Source organism: Diospyros lotus, chromosome 4 (genome assembly GCF_014633365.1).
Source record: "Diospyros lotus cultivar Yz01 chromosome 4, ASM1463336v1, whole genome shotgun sequence".
Lineage (NCBI taxonomy): Eukaryota > Viridiplantae > Streptophyta > Magnoliopsida > Ericales > Ebenaceae > Diospyros > Diospyros lotus.
This window is the reverse complement of record NC_068341.1, coordinates 43,628,966-43,652,924: the sequence shown is the minus strand read 5'-3', so window position 1 is coordinate 43,652,924 and position 23,959 is coordinate 43,628,966. Positions and strand designations below refer to the sequence as shown.

General features: G+C 30.1%; 1 protein-coding gene across 2 annotated transcripts; it reads right to left on the bottom strand.

Moving 5' to 3' along the window:
• Positions 1-17,133: 17,133 nt before the first annotated feature.
• LOC127800589 (homeobox-leucine zipper protein ATHB-6-like) lies at positions 17,134-18,926 on the bottom strand. Of its 2 annotated transcripts, none has more exons than XM_052335292.1 (3): positions 18,331-18,926; positions 17,849-18,228; positions 17,134-17,749 (listed from the first exon to the last, which is right to left on the bottom strand). In XM_052335292.1, exons 1-3 carry the CDS (start codon positions 18,392-18,394, stop codon positions 17,270-17,272), a joined length of 924 nt encoding a protein of 307 aa, XP_052191252.1. In that variant the 5' UTR covers positions 18,395-18,926; the 3' UTR covers positions 17,134-17,269. The 2 variants fall into 2 exon arrangements, with proteins under 2 accessions (XP_052191252.1, XP_052191253.1); XM_052335293.1 differs by having other exon boundaries at positions 17,849-18,225.
• Positions 18,927-23,959: the final 5,033 nt, after the last annotated feature.

The window sequence follows — 23,959 nt, the reverse complement described above, 5'->3', positions numbered from 1 at the left end:
GCACGTACAGATCCAAAATTATAATTTAACAGTAATGTTATGTTGTCTATTGACGTACAACATAGCATGTATCCGTCAATGAAGGGGTACAAACCTCATATACGTATAACCCCACGTGTATGGAGTCTATATCCCAATAAATGCTATGTTACTCGCGAATGGACAACATACCATTCATGTATAATTTAATTTGATAAACGTTTGGTTGCTTATTTTATTATTATTGATTGAAGAGCCGTCTGAAAATGACAACACCATTCAAAAAGAGGGCAAAATTATTCAACATCAACTGTTACCTCAAGGGTTTTCCTCGATTCATGTGCAGTTTTTTTCCTTGAACTTGTCCTTTGGGTAAACTAATCCGAAATGGTCTGCCACAATAACATTAAAATTATTAATTTAATTTGATCATCTTGACTTGTGCATGACTTTGTTTCAGCACCAAACATTAATGCAAAAGTTCATTAGCCTTTGTTTATGAGTTCATTTGTCGAGCCTGCTCACGAGCCCACAAATGAGCTAACTCACAAGTTAATGAGTCGAATATTGTGTTATTCAAACTCAACTCATTTAACTTATGTACTTTAAATCCAAGTTCAATTTTACCACGTTTATAAATCGATCCGAACACAAACGAGTTTTTTTCGACCCAAACATTAAGCGACTTGACTCATTTACAATCTTAGTCGAGAGATTTGATTGAATGAAGCTAAGTTTATATTTAAATTTACGCTCTATTTTTACTTATTTTTATGATTATTTAAATTTTATATTATTTTAATTACACTCTTATATTTATATTTTTTATTCAATTTAACTTCTATACTTTAATTATTTTTTCACATAAAAATTTAAACTCTTTATTATTTTAATTACACCCTTATACTTACATATTTCAATCAATTTAACTTTTATATTTTAACATATAAAAAGAAATATTAAATTAATTTTTTTTACTTTATCTTTTATCTTTACACATCAAAATATAAGGTTAAATTGATTCAAATATATAAATACAAAAATATAATTAAAATAATAAAAAAAATTGAATTGGTATATAAAAAAAAATAAATTGATTAAAAATATAAGTTGGTTTATATAATTAAAATAATAAAAAAATTTAAATAACTATACTAAAAAAATATTTAAGTATATAAAAAATATGAATCGACCCATTAAAACGACCCGCCCCGCCCGAGATCACAGGAAGACAACAAAAAAGGACACAGAAATCGTGGGTATGAACGGATGGTTCGGATCGAATGGGTTGAATTCATAAGGATCTGAGCTGAGCTGAGCTGCGCTGAGCTGAGAGAGAGAGAGAATATGACCACTTAGTCAAACAATGGTGACAAACGTAGTTAGATGGGTGGGGCCCATTCATCTCACTGTCAGTCAGGCCCGGACCCTTCGCAAAAGCAGAGGCCGGAATATGTGGGCCTTCTTTTGCATGAATGAATATAATAATAATAATGGTATTTACTGTCCTCTGTCCCTTTGCCCCCTCTGCTCTGCTGTGATTAAAAAATATATATTTTTTTATAATAAATGTATTCTTATTTAATGTATACTTTTAAATAATAACAATAATAAATATTTAAAGAGTTTTTGCTAACGACAACCGTCGTTCATGTCTATTTAATGTATTTGTTTTAATATTTAAATATTTTTTAAAAATATCTCCCAATAATCTTATTTTAACTGTGTGACACCTCAACTCAGACTTAGACTTTAATTGTCTAATTTTTTTAAAAAATTTCTTGAGAATCAGACAATCTTATAGTATAAAGGTTAAAAGACTAAAATGTCCTCACTCATATTGTATTACACTTTTTCTAATGCAATGTAAGTGAGAATATTTTAATCTTTTAGCCCCCATTCTATAAGGATTCTGTTAACGTGTTTGGTCATGTAAAATAACTCTATATAATAATTAGACACATTTATATATATAGCATGTAATATGTGCAGTCACACAAATAGAAGGATATCTAATTACTGTAAAATTGGACACTTAAGAAACACAATGAGTCAAATTTTTAGTTGGTTACTGATAAATGTTTTTATATTTTAAAATATTTTACTAATTAATAAAAATATTAGAATACTAAAAATTAAATACATTAAATGTACCTACACAAATGTCTAGTAATTAATAAAATTTATTTAAATTTATGAATATATATTTTAAATATATAAATTATATACACGTATGCCTATATGTCTAGAAAGATATATAAAATAAGGGTGGTTGGGACACATAAATAATTTTTACTTGATTAAAAATATTTTATTTAAGTAAAAATAAGTGTTATTCAATTAAGAATAATTTTTAGTCAATTAACATTTATGAACAGATTTTAATTTAAGAATATTATTCAATTAAAAAATTTTGTTACTATAGTAAAAATAAATATTATTCGAATTAAAATAGTATTACTCGAGTAAAAAGAATATGACTCCATTAAAAATAACTTTTATTCAATTAATCTTTATAAACTTATTTTAGTTGGTTTAATTATTTTAATTTTTTAATAAAAAAATTGAAATAATTAAAAAACTAAAATTTAAAAATCAAACCGAACCGATAAACAAATTAAATCAAATCAAACAGCCAATTTCAACCATTCGATTCAGTTATTTTGATTTAATCAAAATTTTACTTATCCTTAAATACCAGATCGACCATTGATCATATAAATTAGTTTGAATATGCAATCTTAATGAAAGAAATGTTTATTTTGTGAAAAATAAATGTAAGAGTATATTTGATATTTTACATATTAGAATAATAAAAAAAATATGGACCGAAGGACAAGAGAAATGTCACACTATCTAAGGAAGCTCTAACAAGTATAAGGCAAAGACTATTTCATTCAACGTAAAGGGGTACATAATCTATCCTTTGTTGTACATTACCTTATGCGGTATATGTTAAACATAAAAAAAAAAAAAAGTATAAACAAAAGATTGAAAAAGCGATGAAATTGACTTTATGAAAGAAAAATTTATAGAGATTAGTTTTATTATATTTTATGATTGAGGATATAAGAATTTAGTTTTTTTGAGTTAGTAATTCAGATATTTAAATGTTTATGATTTAGGATTTTTTTTTTTAAGCTATGAGTAATTTGATCGTAAATTTTAATTTAATATGTTCGCTCACGTGATTTTTTTATAATATGACATTTTTTCTTTTCTATGTGTATATTTTATATAATTTTATTTACTCTAAATCAAGATAATAAATTAAAATAATAATATTTTATAATTGAAAAATAAAATCTTGATATTTTTATATATTAAGGATTAAATATTATTCTTTTTAATTATTGAATGAATACAACAAATTAGTTAATTTATTTAAATATTAATAATTGGTAATCCATATAATGTGTTATCACGAAAACAAGCCATTCATATATATGTTAATGTTTCGTTACGATAAAAATTTAAAATAATAATTTTTAATAGTTAAAATATCAAATTTTGACATTTTATATATTAAAAAATAAATATTATTTTTTTAATTATTGAGAGAGCGTCGAAGATATTATGCATTTTTATTATGCAACAATATATATGATAATTGTTATTTAAATTTGATATTTATAGTGACATTTGTGTTGATATGTTATATTTTATATCATATATGAATATAAATGTACAAAATATTAGGCCGAGTGTCAAACTTAAAGCATTTTGGAATTTATTATATACTTTAAAAGAATTTATTTATGACGATACAAATGCTATATTAACCTTCTTCAAAAAAAATATAATGATAAATACAAAAGAAAATAATAGTAATACAGAGGGGCAGAAGTGGTAAAATACGATTGCAGATGCAAAAGCTGACACGCGCTGGCGCTCACGTGCGGTGGGGAAGGCCCTGTCAGGAGTCGCTTTCAGTGGGCAGCATTGTCGGTTGGGCTCGTCAAAAGAGGCAGCCTTTCCAATAGGACCCACTTGAAGCCTCTTTTTCTTTGAGATGGGATTCAATGAGCTCTGGCCCAGCCCATAAATCTGCGGATCATATATATATATATATATATATAGGGGTGAGAAAAAGTTTGAATAAATTGAACTAATTGAATCGAATTGACAAGTTTGATTGGTTCAGTTCAATTTTTCGCCTTTAGCGGTTTGATTCGCTTATTTTTTTAAGATTTTTGGTTATTTAGTTTGGTTCGGTTATTAGTTTTGGTTTGGTTCGATTATTTTTTTTAAGAATTTCAGTTATTCGGTTTATTTTTTTTGGTATTATTAATCGAAAAATTGAACTGAACCAACAACTCAACCATCTTTTATTAGGTTCTGTTCGGTTCGATTTTTTTGATAAAAATTTCAATTTGGTTTTCGATTTGATTACAACAGCTCAAAATTCGATTAGTTCGATTTCGATTAGTTTAGATAATTCAGTTAGTTCAATTCAATTATATACCTCGATTTGATTTGGTTTGGTTAATAATTTTCGATCGATTTAATTCAATTATAACCGATTATACACCCATATATATATATATATTTTAACAAAAGAAGTGCTCTAGAAGCATTTCAATCTTTATTGTTTATTTTTAAGTATATAAATTTAAAATAAAAAACATGTTTGATTCGATAATTTTTATGCTAATTGTCATCGCCAATGTGCTAATCTTCTTTTATTTGGGTCTAATCATAAGGAAATTTTTTACAAAAAAAGTGCATGTTTTTTTTGATAAACGAAGTGTGAAAAGACTCAAAGTCACTTTACTAAACTCATCGATTTTTGATCCACTTTCACCATCTTTTATTCAAATCTAATTAAAGATTCATCACTAATAGCATCATTAACCTTTTTTTGAAATAAACCTTAAAATCTTAAATATTATAGCATGGAACTAATGGAGATCATGGGTTGAGCGGTACTTGAAAAATATTTAAACCAATGTGAATAGATCGATTTGGTTTCAATATTTTTACAACCTTATTTAGTTGCTAGGTCTATTTTTTTTTGGACCCAATTGACATCTACTCGAGTATGAGTTATATCACAAATTTTATAAAGTCAATTTAACCCGATTTATATAAATAATATCAAATCTTGGTGATATAAATGATACTAAGACCATCTCGAACCTAACCCCAAATTTGAGATAAAATCCTCTCTAACTCACCCCCAAATCCTATCTCAAATTTGGAGTTGTGAATAGTATTACCCAAAATTTGGGTTTGCATTATTCTTTGACCCCAAATTTGGGGTAATATGTTTATTCTTATTTTGTTCATTCTATTTTAATTATAACAAAATTTAATTCCTTTTGTATCCCACCTTTATATATTTTTACATTTTTATTTACTTATTATTAGTATTAATAATATTTAAATAACATTAATAAATTATAATCAATTAATGAATAATAATTGATAAATGCACTAAATTAGAAATTACTAAAAATAATTGATTAATAATATTTGTACGTTATATGTAATAATATTTGTTTAATTTTGTCGTGTTCAATGTAATGTTTTGTTAATTGAGATAGTAAATATAATGCTTTTACCTTTTAATATTATTGATAATTAAATTTTTTAGTTAATTATGTAATTTTTAGGTAATAATTTAAATTGATATATAATAAACAAGTAAATAATTTATATTATAAAAAAATGTTTAAAATCAAAAATAAAAAAAATAAATAAACTATCCCTTTACCCCAAATTTGGGGCAAAGGGTTAGAGATGCCCTAACAATTCCAAAATATTAATCAAACTAACAATTTAGAGAGATAACAATATACTCATAACTTTAAGATTATCGTTCTTGCGTAGTTCCTTGCCGACCATGCAATATACTCACAACTTTAAATGCGTGGAGTGATCAATGTGCCCTTCGACCACAAAGGGATGGATCACTTTGGGTGATTGATCCATCGCCACTCAAAGTAAAATATTGTTCAAACAAAGCTTGTGATTGGGAATGCAAATTGAATTTTATTTATAATTTATTTTGATAAATTTATAAATAAATATTATACTTATATCTCATTTTTTATATTTATTTTTACTTTAAATAAAATTAATTAAAGACCCATTAAAAACCTATTAACATTAGCCCTAAGCCTAGTCTCTAGATAGAAAAAAAATTTAATTTAAAGATTGAAGACATGACTGATTATTTAGTGGATCGGTTTAAATTTGTTTAGCAAATTAATTTTGTTTATATTTAATATGAATTATATTTCTATACACACACAATAATATATACATACATCCAAATAAAATTAACAAAAATTTAACATTTAATTTGTAATTAAACGAAAGAATTCAATTTCAAATACATATACATATATATATTAAGTAATAAATATATTTATATATATAATAATTTTTTTCTTATAAAAACTTAAAAATTCATAACCCAATAACCCTTTGGGATAGCGTAGATGGTCTATCGCACGCGTTTAAGAATTTAAGATATCACGAGATAGTGATTTTGATTCTGGTTCCGTGCATAACCATGCAATTATTTATGTTTATCTGAGAGGCCAGATCGTGAGATTCGGCTCTCAATGAACATGTCCACACACGTAAATCGGATCTAATTAGATTATAAATTTTAGAAATGATAGAATAATACGGATCTAAAGCTAGCTGTGTACTAAAATCCTCTTGTAATTTTTATGTTATAAAAAAAAAAAAAAAATCATAAGCCAAAACCTAACCCTAACCCTAAGTCCCCAAAATGTGCCAGACAAATATTGTATTCATGTTCTGGAGTCTACACCCATGAGCCTTCAAGGACGTGACTTTATTTCTTTTAAGATTTCATACGTCCAGGTGTCAAAGGAGAGGTAGTGCAATGTCACTTGAATTAATTTCATAATAGAATTTTTAATTGTAGGAATTAAATTCTACAATTAACCAAATTTAAAAAATCAATTTCACAACTTAAATATAAAATTTGTTTGTGGACTAAAATACCTTCCTCTCCCTCCCTCTCCGCTACCCATCTTGGTTTCCATTGCCATCATTTTTGATGCCCTTTGTCACTCTGACATCACTATCTGAACTATAATTCAAGCTATTTTAGGTAAAAATTTATTTTTATTTTTATTTAATTTTATTTAAATTATTATATATAATATATTTAGTTAATTCTTAATTCCAAGATTAATTTTGAAATTTAAGTTGTATAATATTTTAAATAAAATTAAATAATTAACTAAACGTGACTCTTATAATAATAAAGAAGTTTTTTTCTTTTACTAGTTTTATTTCTATAGAGTTTGTTTTCATTTGTGATATTTAACATATGTCTTAATAGATAAGTATAGATGTTTTTGCGGGTTTTTATTTAATGAAATTCTTATTTACAGGAAAAAAGATTAGGGTTTAATTTTTTTCAACTTTTTCAATGTGAACTTTTAATCTTATTTTTATATAAAAAATTAAAAATATGATTTAAAAACTTAAGTTTGATACTTTATATTAATATTTTGTACATTTGTATCGATAACATATATTATAAGACATTAATATAGAGTTTCATCATAGCTATGATCTATGAAAACATTTAAAGGTGTCGTTTTGGCTTTTTCAAAAATATTAACAAATATCAAAAGAATATTTTTAGATCATTTTTGTAAATTTAAAAATATTTTGAGATTATTTTATAATATTAAAAAAATATTATAAACATGATTACGTTTACAAAAAAGTTTGAGATAATTTTTTTTATTTACATGTTTCTTGTATTTTAATTTCTTACCATTTTTAAAAAATATTATTTTTTCATTTTCGCTTTATATTTTATCCGTTTTATGTTTTTGTTTATGTGCTAATTTAAATTATGAGTATTAAATTTAAATGTTTAAATAATTTTTTTAAAAAATAAAATATACCATATTATGCAGTAGTGCGGGGCCCACAAGGGCGGGCCCCACTTTGTTCTGTCAAATAAATCGAGTGGGTAGGGGCATGTGAGGTGGGAAGGGAATCATCATAGTCATCATCGTTCCCATCAAACGGGTCTTAATCACTGAAGAAAAAAATTAAAAAATTACAAAAAATAAATCTGAAAATGATTTTTCACCCACCGCTCTTTCCCCATTCACACTGCTCCGCTGACTAAATTTTTAAATATTATTATTTAGATATTTAAATTTAATATTTAATATAATTTTTTTAAATTTATTTCTAACTTAATAATTCCCCACCATTTGACGTAGACGCCACTACTTCTTTCCAAAGGGTGAGTTAACATTTTGATTAAATTAAAATAATCAAACTAAATCAATCAAAATTACTTGTGTGATTTAATTTAAGTTGTTGGTAGACTCAATTCAATTTTTAAGTTTAAGAATTTTAGTTATTTTAATTTAATTTAATCTTTGTATTAAAAAAATTAAAATAATTGAACCAATTGAAATGTTAAAAATGACATCATTTTTTTATTTTATTAAGGGTAAATTATATGAAACCCCTTACACTTAGAGGCATGTGCAACTTATCCCCTATGCTTTCGATTGCACCAAAAAACTCATTGCACTTTCAAAATGTTGCAATCAGTCATAATTTACTGTTATTTTATATAATTTTGTGCAATGGTTAATTAATGTAAAATTTTATATTTTTTTGATATATTAGAATTATGTATGTAGAATTATGTATTTTGTATATAGATTATTATACAAAATTATATAAAATAACAACAAATTGTGACTGATTATAACATTTTGAAAGTGTAAAGATTTTTTAGTACAATCAAAAGCACAAGGGGCTAAGTTGCACATGACCCTAAATGTAAGGGGATTTCATATAATTTACCCTTTTATTAATTTAAGGATTTGTTAGATTTAAAAATCCATTCAGCCGGCTCACTTCGATTTATGACACAAATTCAACCTATTCGACTTGAGCAATTATTATTGAATTGACCGAATATTCATCCCTACTTCTTTTTATTATTATAAAATTTATTTCAACTATTATGCTATTTTAAATAAGTTTTAAATTTTATTATTAATATTACAAAAAATCATCGACGTGAACGAAGATAAAATATTTATTATAATAAATTTGACGTAATGATATATATTCAAATTGTGAAAATATGATAATTGGTGGTGTTACGTAAATTTAAAAATAAAGATAAAATTTAGGTTGTAATATCACTTTGATGCCATACAAAATTTTAATAAAAATATAAAAGAACTATTGACACAAGATTAAAGGTATCTAATATGTTCATATCCAGATTAAACCGATTATAGATCGAAATGGATCGCATAAGAAAATTAAACATTATAATTGAAAATAGTTATCTTAGAGGACAAATCATCTTCCATTTATAATAATTTAGAGATAATCTTTCACTTGAAATTAGATTTTCTTCTTAGAGAGCACTTATGAATAGTTATCCTAAACAAATTTCTAAGGATAGGATTAGGGTTGACAATTTTGGACATGATTCGATTACACGATATGAAGTTAAGTGGATTAGGGTTGGGGTTAATCAGGTTCGGATCATAAACGGGTCAACCCATTTATGACATGATTATTTTCGTGTTTTAAGCGGGTCAACTCGTCTAACCCGTTTAAACATGTAATGACCTGTTTAATTAAACGTGTTAACGAATTGACCCGAACACGTTAACACGATTATATACTAAATGATACGTTTAATTAAAAAGATTAGTGAGTTGATCTGAATACGTTAACACGATTATGCACGAAATAACACGTTTAACAGGTGACACAACACGACCCGTTTAAATTAAACGGGTTAAACATGTTAACAGGTGACACGACACGACACAACACGTTTAGTTAAACGAGTCGTGTCATGTTACACGTTTAATAAACGTGTTGTATTCGGGTTAATCTAATACGTATTATACGTGTGTCTCAACACGACACGATTATGACCCGTCAACCCATATTACCACCCCAAGATAGGATTGAGATTATCCTCAAAGATTGCTTTCATAAAATTTAAGAAAATGAGTTTATCTCAAGTTTAACTATATTAGAATTAATGTTATTCAATCTTGACTATGATTAATTTGTCTTTGAATTTATAAAAACCCTTTCTTGGGGGTGAGCCAAACTCAAGCAAAATATAAAAATTGAGAGTGATCTGATTAAGCGAATCGAGACCAAATAACATCAATAAGGTAACAATATAACAGGGAACATGCCCCAATGGAAGGTCCACTTATGGGAAAGTGCCCTTTGTCAAAGCCCTAGTACCATAGCTTTCTTGTTGTGAATGGTTGGTGCTCCATGAGTACACATATTTTGTAAAGTTGGTTTGGCATTTGCAAGGGGTTGGCATATAAGGTGGCATGCTCCACTTTGTTAGCTCATACCATGTTTGGCCATTTTATTATTTCCCCCCACACAATGCAAAAAAAGGCACTTCCCCTAGTGTGCCCTCTGTTGCCTTTTCCTTTTGCTTTCTTCTTCTCACTTTTGCTCTTGACCCATACCCATATCATATGCATAACAAATATTATCTCCTCTCTTCTTAGCTATCATTAGTGCTCAAATTAACATTATGGAGTTTAAGCTTATTTCACACTTGCATTTGTTATTTGGGATTGGACTAATTTATTCATTTGAGCCAATTACACATTAAAGTAAAAGATATTTGGGTAAACTTGTTGTTACGTGAGATTGGATTAAGCTAAATCCATATTCACTTGATCCCAGTCTTTAGAATCTTTTGAACTTTATCAATCGTATTATTCTTCTTCCATTTTTTATTTAACTGAAACTTAAACTTAACCGTAACATACTTACAATTATCTATCATGTTAGATGTAGAATTCTCCTCCTTCAATTCCACTCTCAATAATAAATTTAGAAGATGATTCTCTCCTAATATTACCCAAAAGTTCCCCCACATCTTTCCTTTGAACATACTCAACTCTTATTTCTATATTATTATTAGTTTTTATTACTGTCAACATATTATTCGAATGTTAGATCTCTATGAATCTTTATTTATGATTATATTTTCTTAAAATCATTATATGATGCTATTTTAATTTATATATATATATATAATCTCATCTTTTATTTTATTTTTTTTATACAGTTGTGAATTCAGTTAATGGCTCATCATTGTAAATCCATCATTTATCATTTTGATAATTTACTATAAATTTTTTTATTTATTTCAAAAATTTTATTTTTTAAATTTTAAAAAAGAAAAGGGTGAAGTGATGTCATGAACACCCAAAGATATGCTCTCAAAACCTTAGAAATGACCTTTGATGGCCTGACCTTTGTCCATGGTTCTAGCTTAATAGAGCCATGCTAGTTAGGCTAAGTTTCAAATTTCAAGAAAAGAAAAGACATCAGTGTTATTTCGGATGACATGCAAGAAAAGAAATCGATTAGAGATCCGGTGAGATCACCAAAGGATTCTTTTGAGCCCAAAGTTTAAAAGATAAGTAAAATTGTAGTCTATTTATTTTTTATAAGAATAGTCTCATATTTCTAAAGAAAAAAATTGATAGGCGAGAGAGAGCCACGATATTTAGTGAGCATTTAGAGTTCTCTTTTTGATTTGTATGCGAGGATATATCGAAGCATGAGAGTTTTTCAAATAGAAGTGGCTGAGTGACTCATGAATTCCCAAAAAAGTATCTCAAAAGTATTGAAAGAAACTCTAGAGTGAGGTTACTCGAGGTAAGGTTATTCGATCTTTCAGTCACTCATATAGGTCACTCGCAGGCTTCTTGACTAGGGATGGCAATTGCAACCGAAATCGTGGGGAACCGAACCGAAACCGAACTGGTCAACGCAGTTAAAAATCGTTTGACTAGGTAATGGTTTGGTTCGGGAAAAAATCGAACACTGTTTCAATAGGTATGGTTTGGTTATGATTTTCACTAAAATCAAACTAAAACCCGAACCGAAACCGAACTGAATGGTGGGTAACCGAACCGAACCGAATATATATATAATATATTATATATATATAATAATATGTATAATATGTATATATAATATATATTATATACAACCCCGCCCACCTGAGCCCAGCCCACCTTAGGCTAGCCCACCCCAATCCAATTGCCTTGCTTGCAAACCCTTCTCCCATTCTCTTCTCCTTCTTCTCTCAACCTCACACTCACTCTCTCTCACCCTCGCTACCTCTCGCTCGTCCGCTCACCCTCGCCCTTGCTCTCTGCATGTCTCTTGCTCTCGCTCGCCCTCGCTGGATCTCTCTTGCTTTTGCTAGGGCTCGACCCCTGCTCTGGCTTGCCCTTAATCTCTCTCACCTTTTCTGCCTCATTTCTCTTGCTCCTCCGCGCGAGCTCACCAATCACCCTCGCTCTCTGCATCTCTCTTGCTCTCACTCGCCCTCGCTAGATCTCTCTTGCTCTCGCTAGGGCTCGGCCCCTCTTGCTCTCGCTCACCCTCGATCTCTCTCACCCTCGCTGCCTCTCGCTCTCTGCCTCATCTCTCTCCATATTAATTTATTTTTTATATTTATAATTTTGTTAGATGGAGTTGGCTCATTCATTTCAGATAGATATGCATCAATTTACGAAGAATATATTAATGTTGTTGATGAAGGTATTAACTTTCGTAGCTAATTTTTTTTAGCTTAAATTACAATTTAATTATGCATGTATTAATTTATTGATTTTAACAATTGTAGGTTTGGAAATGTGATTTTATATCCAATAAGTTTTCTAACTTTATGCAAGAATAATGTAACTTTATTAGAATTTATCTTTGTTTGTTGTGAAATTATCAAAAAATTTTATGAATACTATTTGTCTTTGTTTGTTGATATGGATTAAACTAAAAAAACAATGGTTAAACCGAAACCAAACCGAAACCGAATGGTTTGGTTATGGTTTTAAATTTTTAAAACTAAATGGGTAATGGTTTGGTTTTGGTTTTAGTAATTTAAATTTAGTTTAATTATAATTTTGACAAAAATTAAAACCAAATCGAACCATTGCCCCTATCCTTGACCAAGTCTCTTACAAACCCTTTGGCTACTCATATAAGTCACTCGTAGGCTCCTTGACCAAGTCTCTTACAAACCCCTTGGCTACTCATATATAAGTCACTCGCAAGCTCCTTGACCAAGTATTTCACACGTCTTTCGGCCAAGTGTCTCACACACCTTTCCATCAGGTCTTGTAATAGCTTTATTACTTGACTAACCTGGTTAGTCTTTTATCTTCTCACCCAAATCTTTAATAAATCTCTTGGTCAAGTTTTACGATGACTTTATTTTTGGCCTTTTTTTCTTAAATTTAAGCTAATTGTGAGCTTACCTTTTTAGACCTAACAATTGTAAACTCACCATTAATCATTTTGATAATTTATTATAAAAAAATAATTTATCTCAATTTTTTTTAAATTAAAAAGCAAAGAAAAGGGTGATGTGATGTCAAGAACACGCAAAGATATGCTCTCAAAAGATATGCTCTCAAAACCTTAGAAGTGACCTTTGATGGCCTGAACTTTGTCCATATTTTTAGCCTACAGAGCCATAGATGCTAGCTAGGCTTAGTTTCAAATTTCAATTGTCTTGTCACGCTCCATAAACAAACAAGCCGAGGTGCCCAGAAAGTTCCTTTTTTAGTTTAATATTGGCATAGTTTATAAAATTGAGATATGTTAATTTAAATATTTATATATTTACATTAATATAATATAAGATATATTTTATATGATCTTCAAGACACAAATTAAATGACTAGGCCATTATAAGTTGAGATTCGTCATGTTTTTTATTATTTATTCTGTGTAGTGAAGTAAAGTCTTCACCTATGATTTATTTTTTTTTTATTAAAATTAAAGATATAAATGATAAAAAAAATAATACAAAAATAATAAGCCCAAGATATATTTTAACTGCAAATACACTCTCACACCTCACAGCAGCCATCTAAATCTTCGTCGTCCTCGCAGGCGTTGACGTCGCCACTGACAGTAGCCCTCCCCCTCTTTATTTAGGACTGCAAGGCAACTCCTTTTGGGTATACTTTTTTATTTGTAAGTATTTTAATTTATATAATTTTTTTGAATATAACATATTTAGTTAATTTTTAATTTCAAAATTAATTTTAAGATTTAATATACATATATGACAGAATATAAAAGTATGTGTATGTATTAAGATATATATATTTTGTCTTTTTATAACAGTTATTTTGTTCTCTACTTTAAGAAGATTCTTATATCAAGGGTATTTTAAGAATTTTGCATAATTTTTATTTGATTTTTAGTTTTTTAATTAAATTTTTCCTCTACATTTATTGTCGCCGGAGATCGGAGTCGATCCGTAGAACCAATGAGTTGTCGGGACGTGAAACAAAATAAAATTATGAAAGTATTATTTAGAAACAAGAATGTTATGTTGTCCATTAGCGGACAACATAATATTTGCTTGCCAGTGAGAGGGGCATGGGCTCCATGCACGTGGGGCCATGTGTAGAAGTGGGCCCCATGTGCATGGGGCCATGCCCTTCCTCGTTGACGGGCAAATGTTATGTTGCCCACTAGTGGGCAACATAGCATCACTGTATTTAGAAATTCAGTTATGACTATAAATATTTGTATATTGATATATTATATTTTATATCATATTAATATAATTGTATAATATATGAATATTGTTAAAAAAATTATAATTGAAAAATTACAAAAACACATGCTATATTACTTTTATTTTTTGTAAGAAATTTTGAAAATAAAAATAAATAAGAATACTTAATTGTCTTGTTTACAATTCACAAAATAATAAAACAAAAATAAATGAGGTACCAAACATGTCCTTAACGTATCAGCCTATGGCTTTGGCTCGTTTTAAATATGAAACTTTTTATATATTTGATGCATTGAAACAGAAATGAAAAATAAAAAATAAATATAATATAAAATAAAAATAAAAAATTATATTTTAAAAAATAAGAAATAGAAATACAGAAAAATATGTAAATAAAAAATATAGAAGTTTTTTTGTAAATATAATTTTTAATATTAAAAATGATAAAAAAAATGGTTATTTAATTTAAAAATAAATATAAATTTATAATGGATTTAAATAAATTTAAAAGGGTCAACAAGTCAACGAGACGGGAATCCAACCGTCAGATTATGGGATCGAGTTGCGTGGAAGGATTAGGAACGTCTGATAGCGACTTTTGAGTTGGCAGATGCAGAAAAGTCGAATACGACGTCGCGGCATAAGAGACAAAATCCAACTGGGCAGAGCTTTTGGTTCTTGCTTGGGCCCACCCGAGGAGCGGATCGCCTGGGATGCCCGTATATTCCGGAGGCGCAACGGTCCAGATTCGTCTGCCATCCGCTCCCACTTTCAAAAATATAATATTTTTTTTTTACCAAAAATGCTATTTAGCCGCTTAAATTTAACAGTTTTACTCACTCTCTATATTGATGTTTTTGTATATTTTATTAATATGATATATAATATAATATATTAAATATATAAGTGTCATAAAAATATTAAATTTAAGTGGTATTTTTATATCTTATATAGTTATATATACGATGAAATTTTAAATAAATTATTATATTTTGATCTCGAACAAATTTATTATTGTATAGAAGAGTGCAAAAATTCAGAATTTAACTGAAATAATTGAATTGAATTAATTAAAATTATCGATTTGATTCGATTTCAGATTTGATAATTTTGATTACTTTAGTTCGATTCGATTTTTGTATTAAAATAATTAAAATTTTTATTTTTTCCCATTTTTTTAATTTGTTTGGTTTATTTTTTTCAGTTTTTTTTTTGGGTTTGGGGTTTTTTTGCTTTTTCCGCTTTGTTTAGTTTTTTTTTAAATTTTTTCAATCGGTTTGATTTTTTTAATTTTGGGTTTGTTTGGTTTTTTAGTTCAATTTTTTACACAATTTCAATCTATTTGCTTTTATCATTTCGGTCAATTCAATACCGAACCGATTGAATGCTTACATTTATTATTGTATTTTAAGAAGGGTCAAATAATTCATTATAATTTCAAATGCATAGCTAATTTAATCGTTATATTTTAAAAAGATACACACTACAACTATTAAGTATAGTGCCGAACATGACCCTAAATTTCATAATACAGTGACCGATTTTGCCCTCAAATTAAAGTAGAGTGATTTATTTAATATTTTACCTGTTTCTATATTATTATTATATAAGTAAATATCATATTTTAATATTAAGAAATTATTTCAATAAAGTATTACAAAAGGAAGCCCGCAAAAAAATACCCATCGAAATGTGAATTGCCAAACTCCAATTAACGAATTTCTCTAAGTACTTGAAAGTTTATGACGCAAATATTTATATTTCTGATGCAACAATCGTTACTCACTTAAAAAAGACTTAAGTAAACATTTATCAAAAATATAACTTGTTAATTTATGAAACCCTTTTAAGCATTAGAATCATACTATTTGTACATCATTTTTGTACATTTTAGATTACATAAAGAGATATTATGATCAAAATATCCCTCATCTCTATGCATAAGGAATTTTTTTATCATTGATATACTTTTGTGTAGTTTAAAGTATATACAAAGATGTACTGATAATATTTTTTTAAGTATTATATTGATTAATTTGCACAAATTAACATTTATGGTGAAGATACAACTCCTCCCCCAAACACTTAAAAAGTGCTAATGACTTATTAATGAGTCAATCATCGTTTTACATACAAATTGGTGTTAGTGTACTAAGTAGCTTGTTGTGTGGTACAATATAAAGAGATTGATAATGTAATTTACCAAAATATATAATCCATTTAAGTGAGTGCATTTAGTAATTAAAAATGATAATTTAATTTTTATAATAAAATATATTTATTATGGCTTATAAACAATAATTAACATTATTCCCGTGGGAGTATTTTGTGTAACATTGCTGGACACTTGGCATCTTTAATAATTTATTAAAGAAAATTAATTTATTTATTTGGCACGGTTGCGGTTTACTTGAAATGGGTAGTTCAATTACGAGCTAATCATTCAGTCACCGCCTCCGTACCTACTCCTTGACGTCACCGCCACCTCCACCGCCCTGCAACCGCCGTAAAGTTCTTCATTTCCGGCCATTTCCTGACCGTTATAAAGCTTTTTGAACAGCTGATCATCGAGCACTAACTTGTACATTAACGATCAAATAATCTACAGTGATCATCATTAACATCCTCCATTTCAGAATATTTATGTTATTAGCTTCTCTTTCTCTCGCTCGCTCGCTCTCATCAGAGTTTTTCTCTCGTCTGCTAGATCTTCCACTGATCATCGGAGTAATACCAATGGAGGGTAGGAGCTTGGTCGTCGCAGAAGAAATTGCAAGCCTCGTCGCCCACGATCAAATTGTGCTCCTCCACCTTCACAAGCGGCCGCTGATCATTATCATCGGAGAACTGGTAATAATTCGCGGCAGAACTGCAGCCGAACTTGAGCAGCATCGGCGAAGACGACGAGCTCGCCGCCGTGAACTTGTGGTGGTTCTGGATGAGAGACACTCCGGTGGAGGACATGGCGGCTGCCGCGTTCGAGCTGTTGTCTTCGTTCAGCACCGCGCTCGAGTCGCTGTTATCGTCCACCACTCCATTAATAATGCTGCTGTTGTTGCCAGAAGGTGAACCGCCGGCCTGTTTGCCGCTTTCCAATTCAGTATTGACTTTCATGTCATCGGAATTGGATGCCGTTAGATCTTCGCTCTTCTCTTCCTTCAACTTCGATTTCAGTTCTCGTACCTGCAACACGTACGTACGTTGTTGATTAGATATATCCATGTATCTTTGCCTTTATACAATCACTTCTTCCAATCCCTTTCTATGTAAATGGGTCTGTACCTGTTTGAGTAGAGCTTCGTTCTGGTGACGGAGAGAGTCGTAGTCGCGCTTGAGAGACTCGTAATTGGCTTTGAGAACGCCGTAGTCGCTCTCCAACTGCTTGGTTTTCCACCGCGCGCGGCGGTTCTGGAACCAAACGGCCACCTGCCGTGGCTGCAACCCAAGTTCTTGGGCCAGCCTCACCTTCCTCTCGGGCTCGAGCTTGTTCTCAACTTCGAAATTCTTCTCCAATGCCTTCACTTGATCCACGCTCAATCGCCTCTTCTTCTCGCCGCCTTGCGCCGACTCTTCCACGCAGCCATGCTCCTGATCAAATCCTTCCAAGATCGACTGGAATTCCCTGCCGTAGCCATGGCTGTTCCCTCCCGAGCTCTGCTCTTCTGAATTTGACCACAAAAAGACTCAAAATAATGAATAATTGTATTCTGCTGGTGACAAATCTATACGAGAGAGAGAGAGAGAGAGAGAGATAAATCTTTAACCTGTGATGGTTGGACGGATGGACATGAAAGCGCCCAAAGAATCTGAGCTGCCAAGTCTCTTCATCACGCTCAGAATATAGTCAATTACTTAAGCTTCTCTCTCTACTGATCTACTCAGATCAAACCACCCTTTTCAGTTCTCTCTGCTTCTGCTTTGTCAAGTTCGAAACACAGAGATGAGAGAGAGAGAGCTCAATTAGAAACAGCCCGCGGAAGAAAGACTGCTGTGTTGTCTGAAAGCAGCCCAAATTGTATAATTATGTATACAAACTGAGTGAACGAGCAGCCATTTCTCTCTCTTGGGTGCCTCATCTTTCTCCTTTCTCAATGCTTCTTCTCCCTCTGAACCCATCAAAAAGAGAAGATTTTTATGCAAATCAATAAAACCACCAACCCACAGAAGCGATCAAAACCACTCTCGAACCCCTCTTTCTTGCTCCCCTCTCTTCGACCTTCTTACATGATTACTTCAATTATCGATTTCAGAGCTCCCCAAGTTTAGAAAACTACTAATTTTGACTGTTCATCCACCAAAGGAGGGGGAGAGAGAGAGAGAGAGAGAGAGGAGAAGTTCACAACCCAGCTGGCCTGGAGACGAGCACATTCCCTTTAAATAAACCCGAGCTGGGTCAGATACTTACCACTGTGGTTAGAGGCAAATGAAATGAACCCAAATTGCGATCCAAATGCAATTTCGGTCAACCGGCTATCGCCGGTTTTGGAACGTTGGGAGGGGGGAGGGGCCGGGATTTTCTTTTCTGGGTCCCAATGGGAATAAGCCGTAGAAAATGCTGATTAAACACAATTTGATATTATATTTAATATTATTATTTATTATAAAATTAAATATATATATTAAATATCACTCAAAATATTAATAAATTAGTGTCAAATGGCTTTCTGTATAAGCAATGACCCTACCCGGGTGTGAACGGGTGAAATGGAGGGTAGGGATCGGCTCGGCTCGGCTCGGCTCATTTGCGGCTGAGCTTGAGCCAAGCTTTTTCAAAATATTTGGGTGGCGTCAGCGACAGCGGATGCGGTTGCTGCTATTCACCGCGATGACGTGGCAACCGACGAAGATTATTTTATTTATTTATTTTATTTTTAATGTGAAGGGGACACATCGCGATTACGTGCCCATTTTTATTTTTTATTTTTATTTTTTTTTGCAGGCTCCGATGGAACCCCACACAAAAGGGGAACATGATGAGTTGTAAGCATGTGGTGGTTAATTGTTTCGAAAATATTATTTAGATATTTAATTATTAATTTTTGTAAATAAAATTTATGTATAAATGTATTATATTTAATATAAATATATAGTATATTAATATATATTAATTCAAATAATATGAGATAGAAGAATTGAGAAATGTTACTTAAAGATACCTGAGTTCATCATGTGATAAAATTTGGTGCTTCGTTAATAAACTTGACTTAACTGACATGACTTGAACCTCTATCAATCATATATTATATAAGAATTTTAATAAAATTCAATCTCGAACTATTTTATGTGTAAGTTATAAAAATTTTGAGTTCTCTAGTGAGAGGTATGCATTTTTTTTTTTTTTTAGTCGTTGCTTAGCTCGACATCTAGTAGTTGAATACTAAATTGATCATCAAAATTTACATTGAAAACTAAAACCCCCCAATTTACATAAAATTGACTAAAATGATATAATAATTTTATTTTTGTAATCTATCAATACATATATATATATATATGTATGTATCGACCCTACATGTGAATGTGGGGTATGGGATATATTGTAATACCCCGAGAGTCCAGAGAAGTTAGTATATATCGAGAATAGTGTAAAAAAGGAAACAACATCAGCTGGATACCTTTTGGACTGAATGTTGGCAAAGAACTCCCAAGTTAAGCGTGCTTGACCTGGGATAATTCAGGGATGGGTGACTCCCCTGAAAAGTTCATGTAGGCTCATCAGGGTAAGTTGTTCTGATTTTTCCTATTGCTCGATGTGGGATGTTACAGGTGGTATCAGAGCCGACCCCCGAGCCTCTGAGCACAGTGGTAGGGCAAACCTCAGCGAGGAGGCTACGTCCCGAGGGGGGTGTGTGTAGGTCCTTATGGGGGGTGCGTGTAGGCACCTTAGGCGAATCCCACATCGGCCATGCAAGGGGGAGATCTGGGACCGATTGTAAGGTCGCATAACGAGGACGTCATGTGCTTAAGGGGGGGAGAATGTAATACCCCGAAAGCCCAGAGAAGTTAGTATATATCAAGGATAGTATAAGAAAGGAAACAACACCAGCTGGATACATTTTGGGCTGAATGTTGGTAAAGAACTCCCAAATTAAGCGTGCTTGACCTGGGGTAATCCAAGGATGGGTGACCCCCTGGGAAGTTCGTGTAGGCCCATCAGGGTAAATTGGTCCGATTCTTCCTATCGCTCGATGCGGGATATTACATATACTAATTAGTGTGGCTGACGCGAAGGAAGTCTCTGCGCAACATTTAGGGCTCTATCGATCCCTATTTTTGTTTTTATGAAGATATATAATAAATGTATAATATACATGAGAAAATTATATGATTTTTTTTTTATATTAGTTTGGTACAATATAAAATAGCATACAATATAATTATACATATATAAGTAGTGTTTGTTAAAATGAATAAGTTGAACTTATGTTAAGATAAAATTAGAATAATTTTCAAATTAAAATATGAAATGATTAAGATAAGGATGAAAAATATTTTAAAATTTGTATCAGAATGTTTGTTAAATTTTTTAAAATTGATTAGGGGACATATGGATTATTTTTTTTTATTTATAATGTTCCAGATAAATTTATATGAAAGATAAGAGATAAATTTATTTGAATAATCTAAAATTAAAAATCAACGTGACTTATTTTTTAAAAATTATCAGATAAATTTAACAAAAATAATAAAAAATATTTTTATATAGAATACTTCTTACACCTTATTTTTTTAATTAATCTATATCTTAATTAACAAATATTATCATTAAAGATATATTATATATAGATGCATCGTAATTCGAGCTATTTACATGAAGATCGTTTATAATTTAAATATATTTTCTCTCACACTTCACTATCATTTTAAAATTGTAATTGAATAAGATCTCAAAACAAAAAAAAATTCAACTTAGAGGACCCTCCATGACAACCTTGAAAGATATTTTAAAATTTTAAAATTATGATGATTTTCTTACAACCACCCCCGAATCATATGAGAGGTGGAAATATGGTGTTTTTTTTGGATGACATAGATTCGAATAATTTTGGAGAGAATTATCTTCTCTCTTGGTCCGTCTTCTAGGTAAATGCAGATACAGTCACAGTCTATATATACATGAAATGGACTTTTAAAAAATGACTACCCTATTTGTAGACTCCACTTTTAAGTCACGTAGACGGAACTCCCGGAAGGACGATAGGGTGCATCATGACCTTTCCTTCACGTGAGTGACTTGCCTTCTAGCAATAATTTTGTATTTCAAAACGTCACAAGGATTCGAACCTCCGATGCTCCTGTTATCCTCCTTGTGTTTTACCGCTACGCCATGCCTATGAAGACAAAAATAGTGTTTTAGTGTTATGATATCATATTATGTTGCACGAAAACACCTCATAAGAGCCGTTTCCTCGTTTCTGAAATGTTTTATATTCCCGTTTTGGACTCTATTTATACATATTTTTTTAGAAGAATGTCCATTTCCACGTTTTTATTTTCTATCGGAAACGTTTCCCGTTTTCATTTCCGTACAACATAGATATCATGTTAACTGATTGTTTTTAATTTTATATATTTTATTTAAAAAATAAAAAAATAACCATATTAGCAAGATTTAAAATTTGTGAATTTTAAAAAATAACTAATTTTTTAAATAATTTTACCACTACACCAAGTGAAATGTTGTTCAATAAATTTTTATTTATTTATTTTATTTATTTACTAATACGTAACAAAATCTGCCTCCTCCTTATTATTATTTATTATTATTATTATTATTATTATTATATAAATAAGCATGATTTTTTAGTATTATAAAACCCTATGAATAAAGTGAGTTTTCCAAATACTATTCATTCACTTCTTTAAGCATTATAAGATATTGAAATTTATCATCACATTAAATCTAATTTCTTTTTTAATTCTTGTTTTTAATATTTATTTAATTTTTTTATTATTTTAATTTAAGCAAAATAACACGAACCAATTAATCCACTAATATATGTATATATATAGAGAGAGAGAGAGAGAGAGAGAGGGGTATGAAAAGTGGGAGAGGGAGGGTGGCGTTGATTTGAGCAATGATTTGTGAATGAAGAAGAGGGGGCACAAAGGGATGCCCAGACACAATGATTGACGTACGTACGTGGCTTTTATCTCTCCATAGCTTTTTTGCAGCAAAGGCATCAAACCCACATGCATGCCGTTGAAACATAGAATCAGAATGAGAATGTGACTAATTTTCAGGGGCAGGCGCAGGCCCTTTTCTTATCTGATGCACCCTTGGATGAAACTAAATGTCCACCTAGTCTATACACAATTAAATTGGATATTCCATGTATTTTATATAAAATTTATTTTTTAATATTATTATTATCTTTCAATTAAATACTCTCTTTTAATTGTAAATCTGTTTTCTAAATTGTCGCACTTGTTTAAATTCTGATATTTCTTATAAAATTTCAAATACTTTATTATTACACCGTACCTATAAGAAATGGTTATTGTTGTAGCATATGAGAAAAGTGAAGTTATTCCAAAAAAAGTATTTCATATTGGGAAAGGTAAGTTCTCCTAGAGAGACCAACAAGGAAGTCCTCTCGGGTGGTCAAGTTCTTCACATACAAACTACACTCCGATTTTGTTATGTTGCCTGATGTAAACAAAATAAGAGACAAGAGAAGTGGGTCCCATGAGAAAGTGTGGGACCCCACCCATCCCTGCATTATGTGTTGGGCGTGGGCAACATAACAAGACCCGACTACACACTGACTTGACTCGGTCAAGGCATTCTCTCAGGGAACAACATGGAGACCTCTCCCTTTGCTTAAAAGTAAGTATTAAGCAACATATATTTTATTTTTAATATTTAAATTATTTTTATTAATTAATTAAATAATTTAAAACACGAAACATAATTACATTTAGGGTAATGGTTATCATTATTGTTGATTTTTTTGATTAATTTTTAGTTATGTAATTATTTGTATTAATTTGTTCTTGGTCCCCTTTTTCATTTTACGATGTTTTGTTTTTTTTAAAAAAATTTAAAACAAAAAATAAAAAAAATGTTTGAAGAGTCGATTATTAGAGATTGAGTTGATAACGAGAATGTGCCGAAAGTTAAACTAATAAAAGGAGTAACTAGGTAGTCGAATTAAGATGAGAGCATCGCTTTAGTGTTTTCAATGTTTTGAAATAAAATTAGGTTCGAAACAATGTTCTTTGTTTTTGTTGTTTTCATAAAAAAATCAAAAATAACAACAAAATCAAACAAATTCTTGATGATAGACTCTCTAATTTATGGGGGAGAGGGAATAGTCCACAATAACCTAAATTTAATTTAAGGTTCGAACTATATGAGGTTTGAAGAATTTAGTTTACACAAAAACTTGA

What these genes read in the sequence shown, in the direction of transcription:
- LOC127800589 (XM_052335292.1), bottom strand. Translation starts at nt 18,394, where the DNA reads ATGAAGAGACTTGGCAGCTCAGATTCTTTGGGCGCTTTCATGTCCATC. An exon ending in CATCCGTCCAACCATCACAG is followed by an intron (nt 18,229 to 18,330) that starts GTTAAAGATTTA and finishes GGTCAAATTCAG; the next exon opens with AAGAGCAGAGCTCGGGAGGG. An exon ending in ACGAAGCTCTACTCAAACAG is followed by an intron (nt 17,750 to 17,848) that starts GTACAGACCCAT and finishes TACGTGTTGCAG; the next exon opens with GTACGAGAACTGAAATCGAA.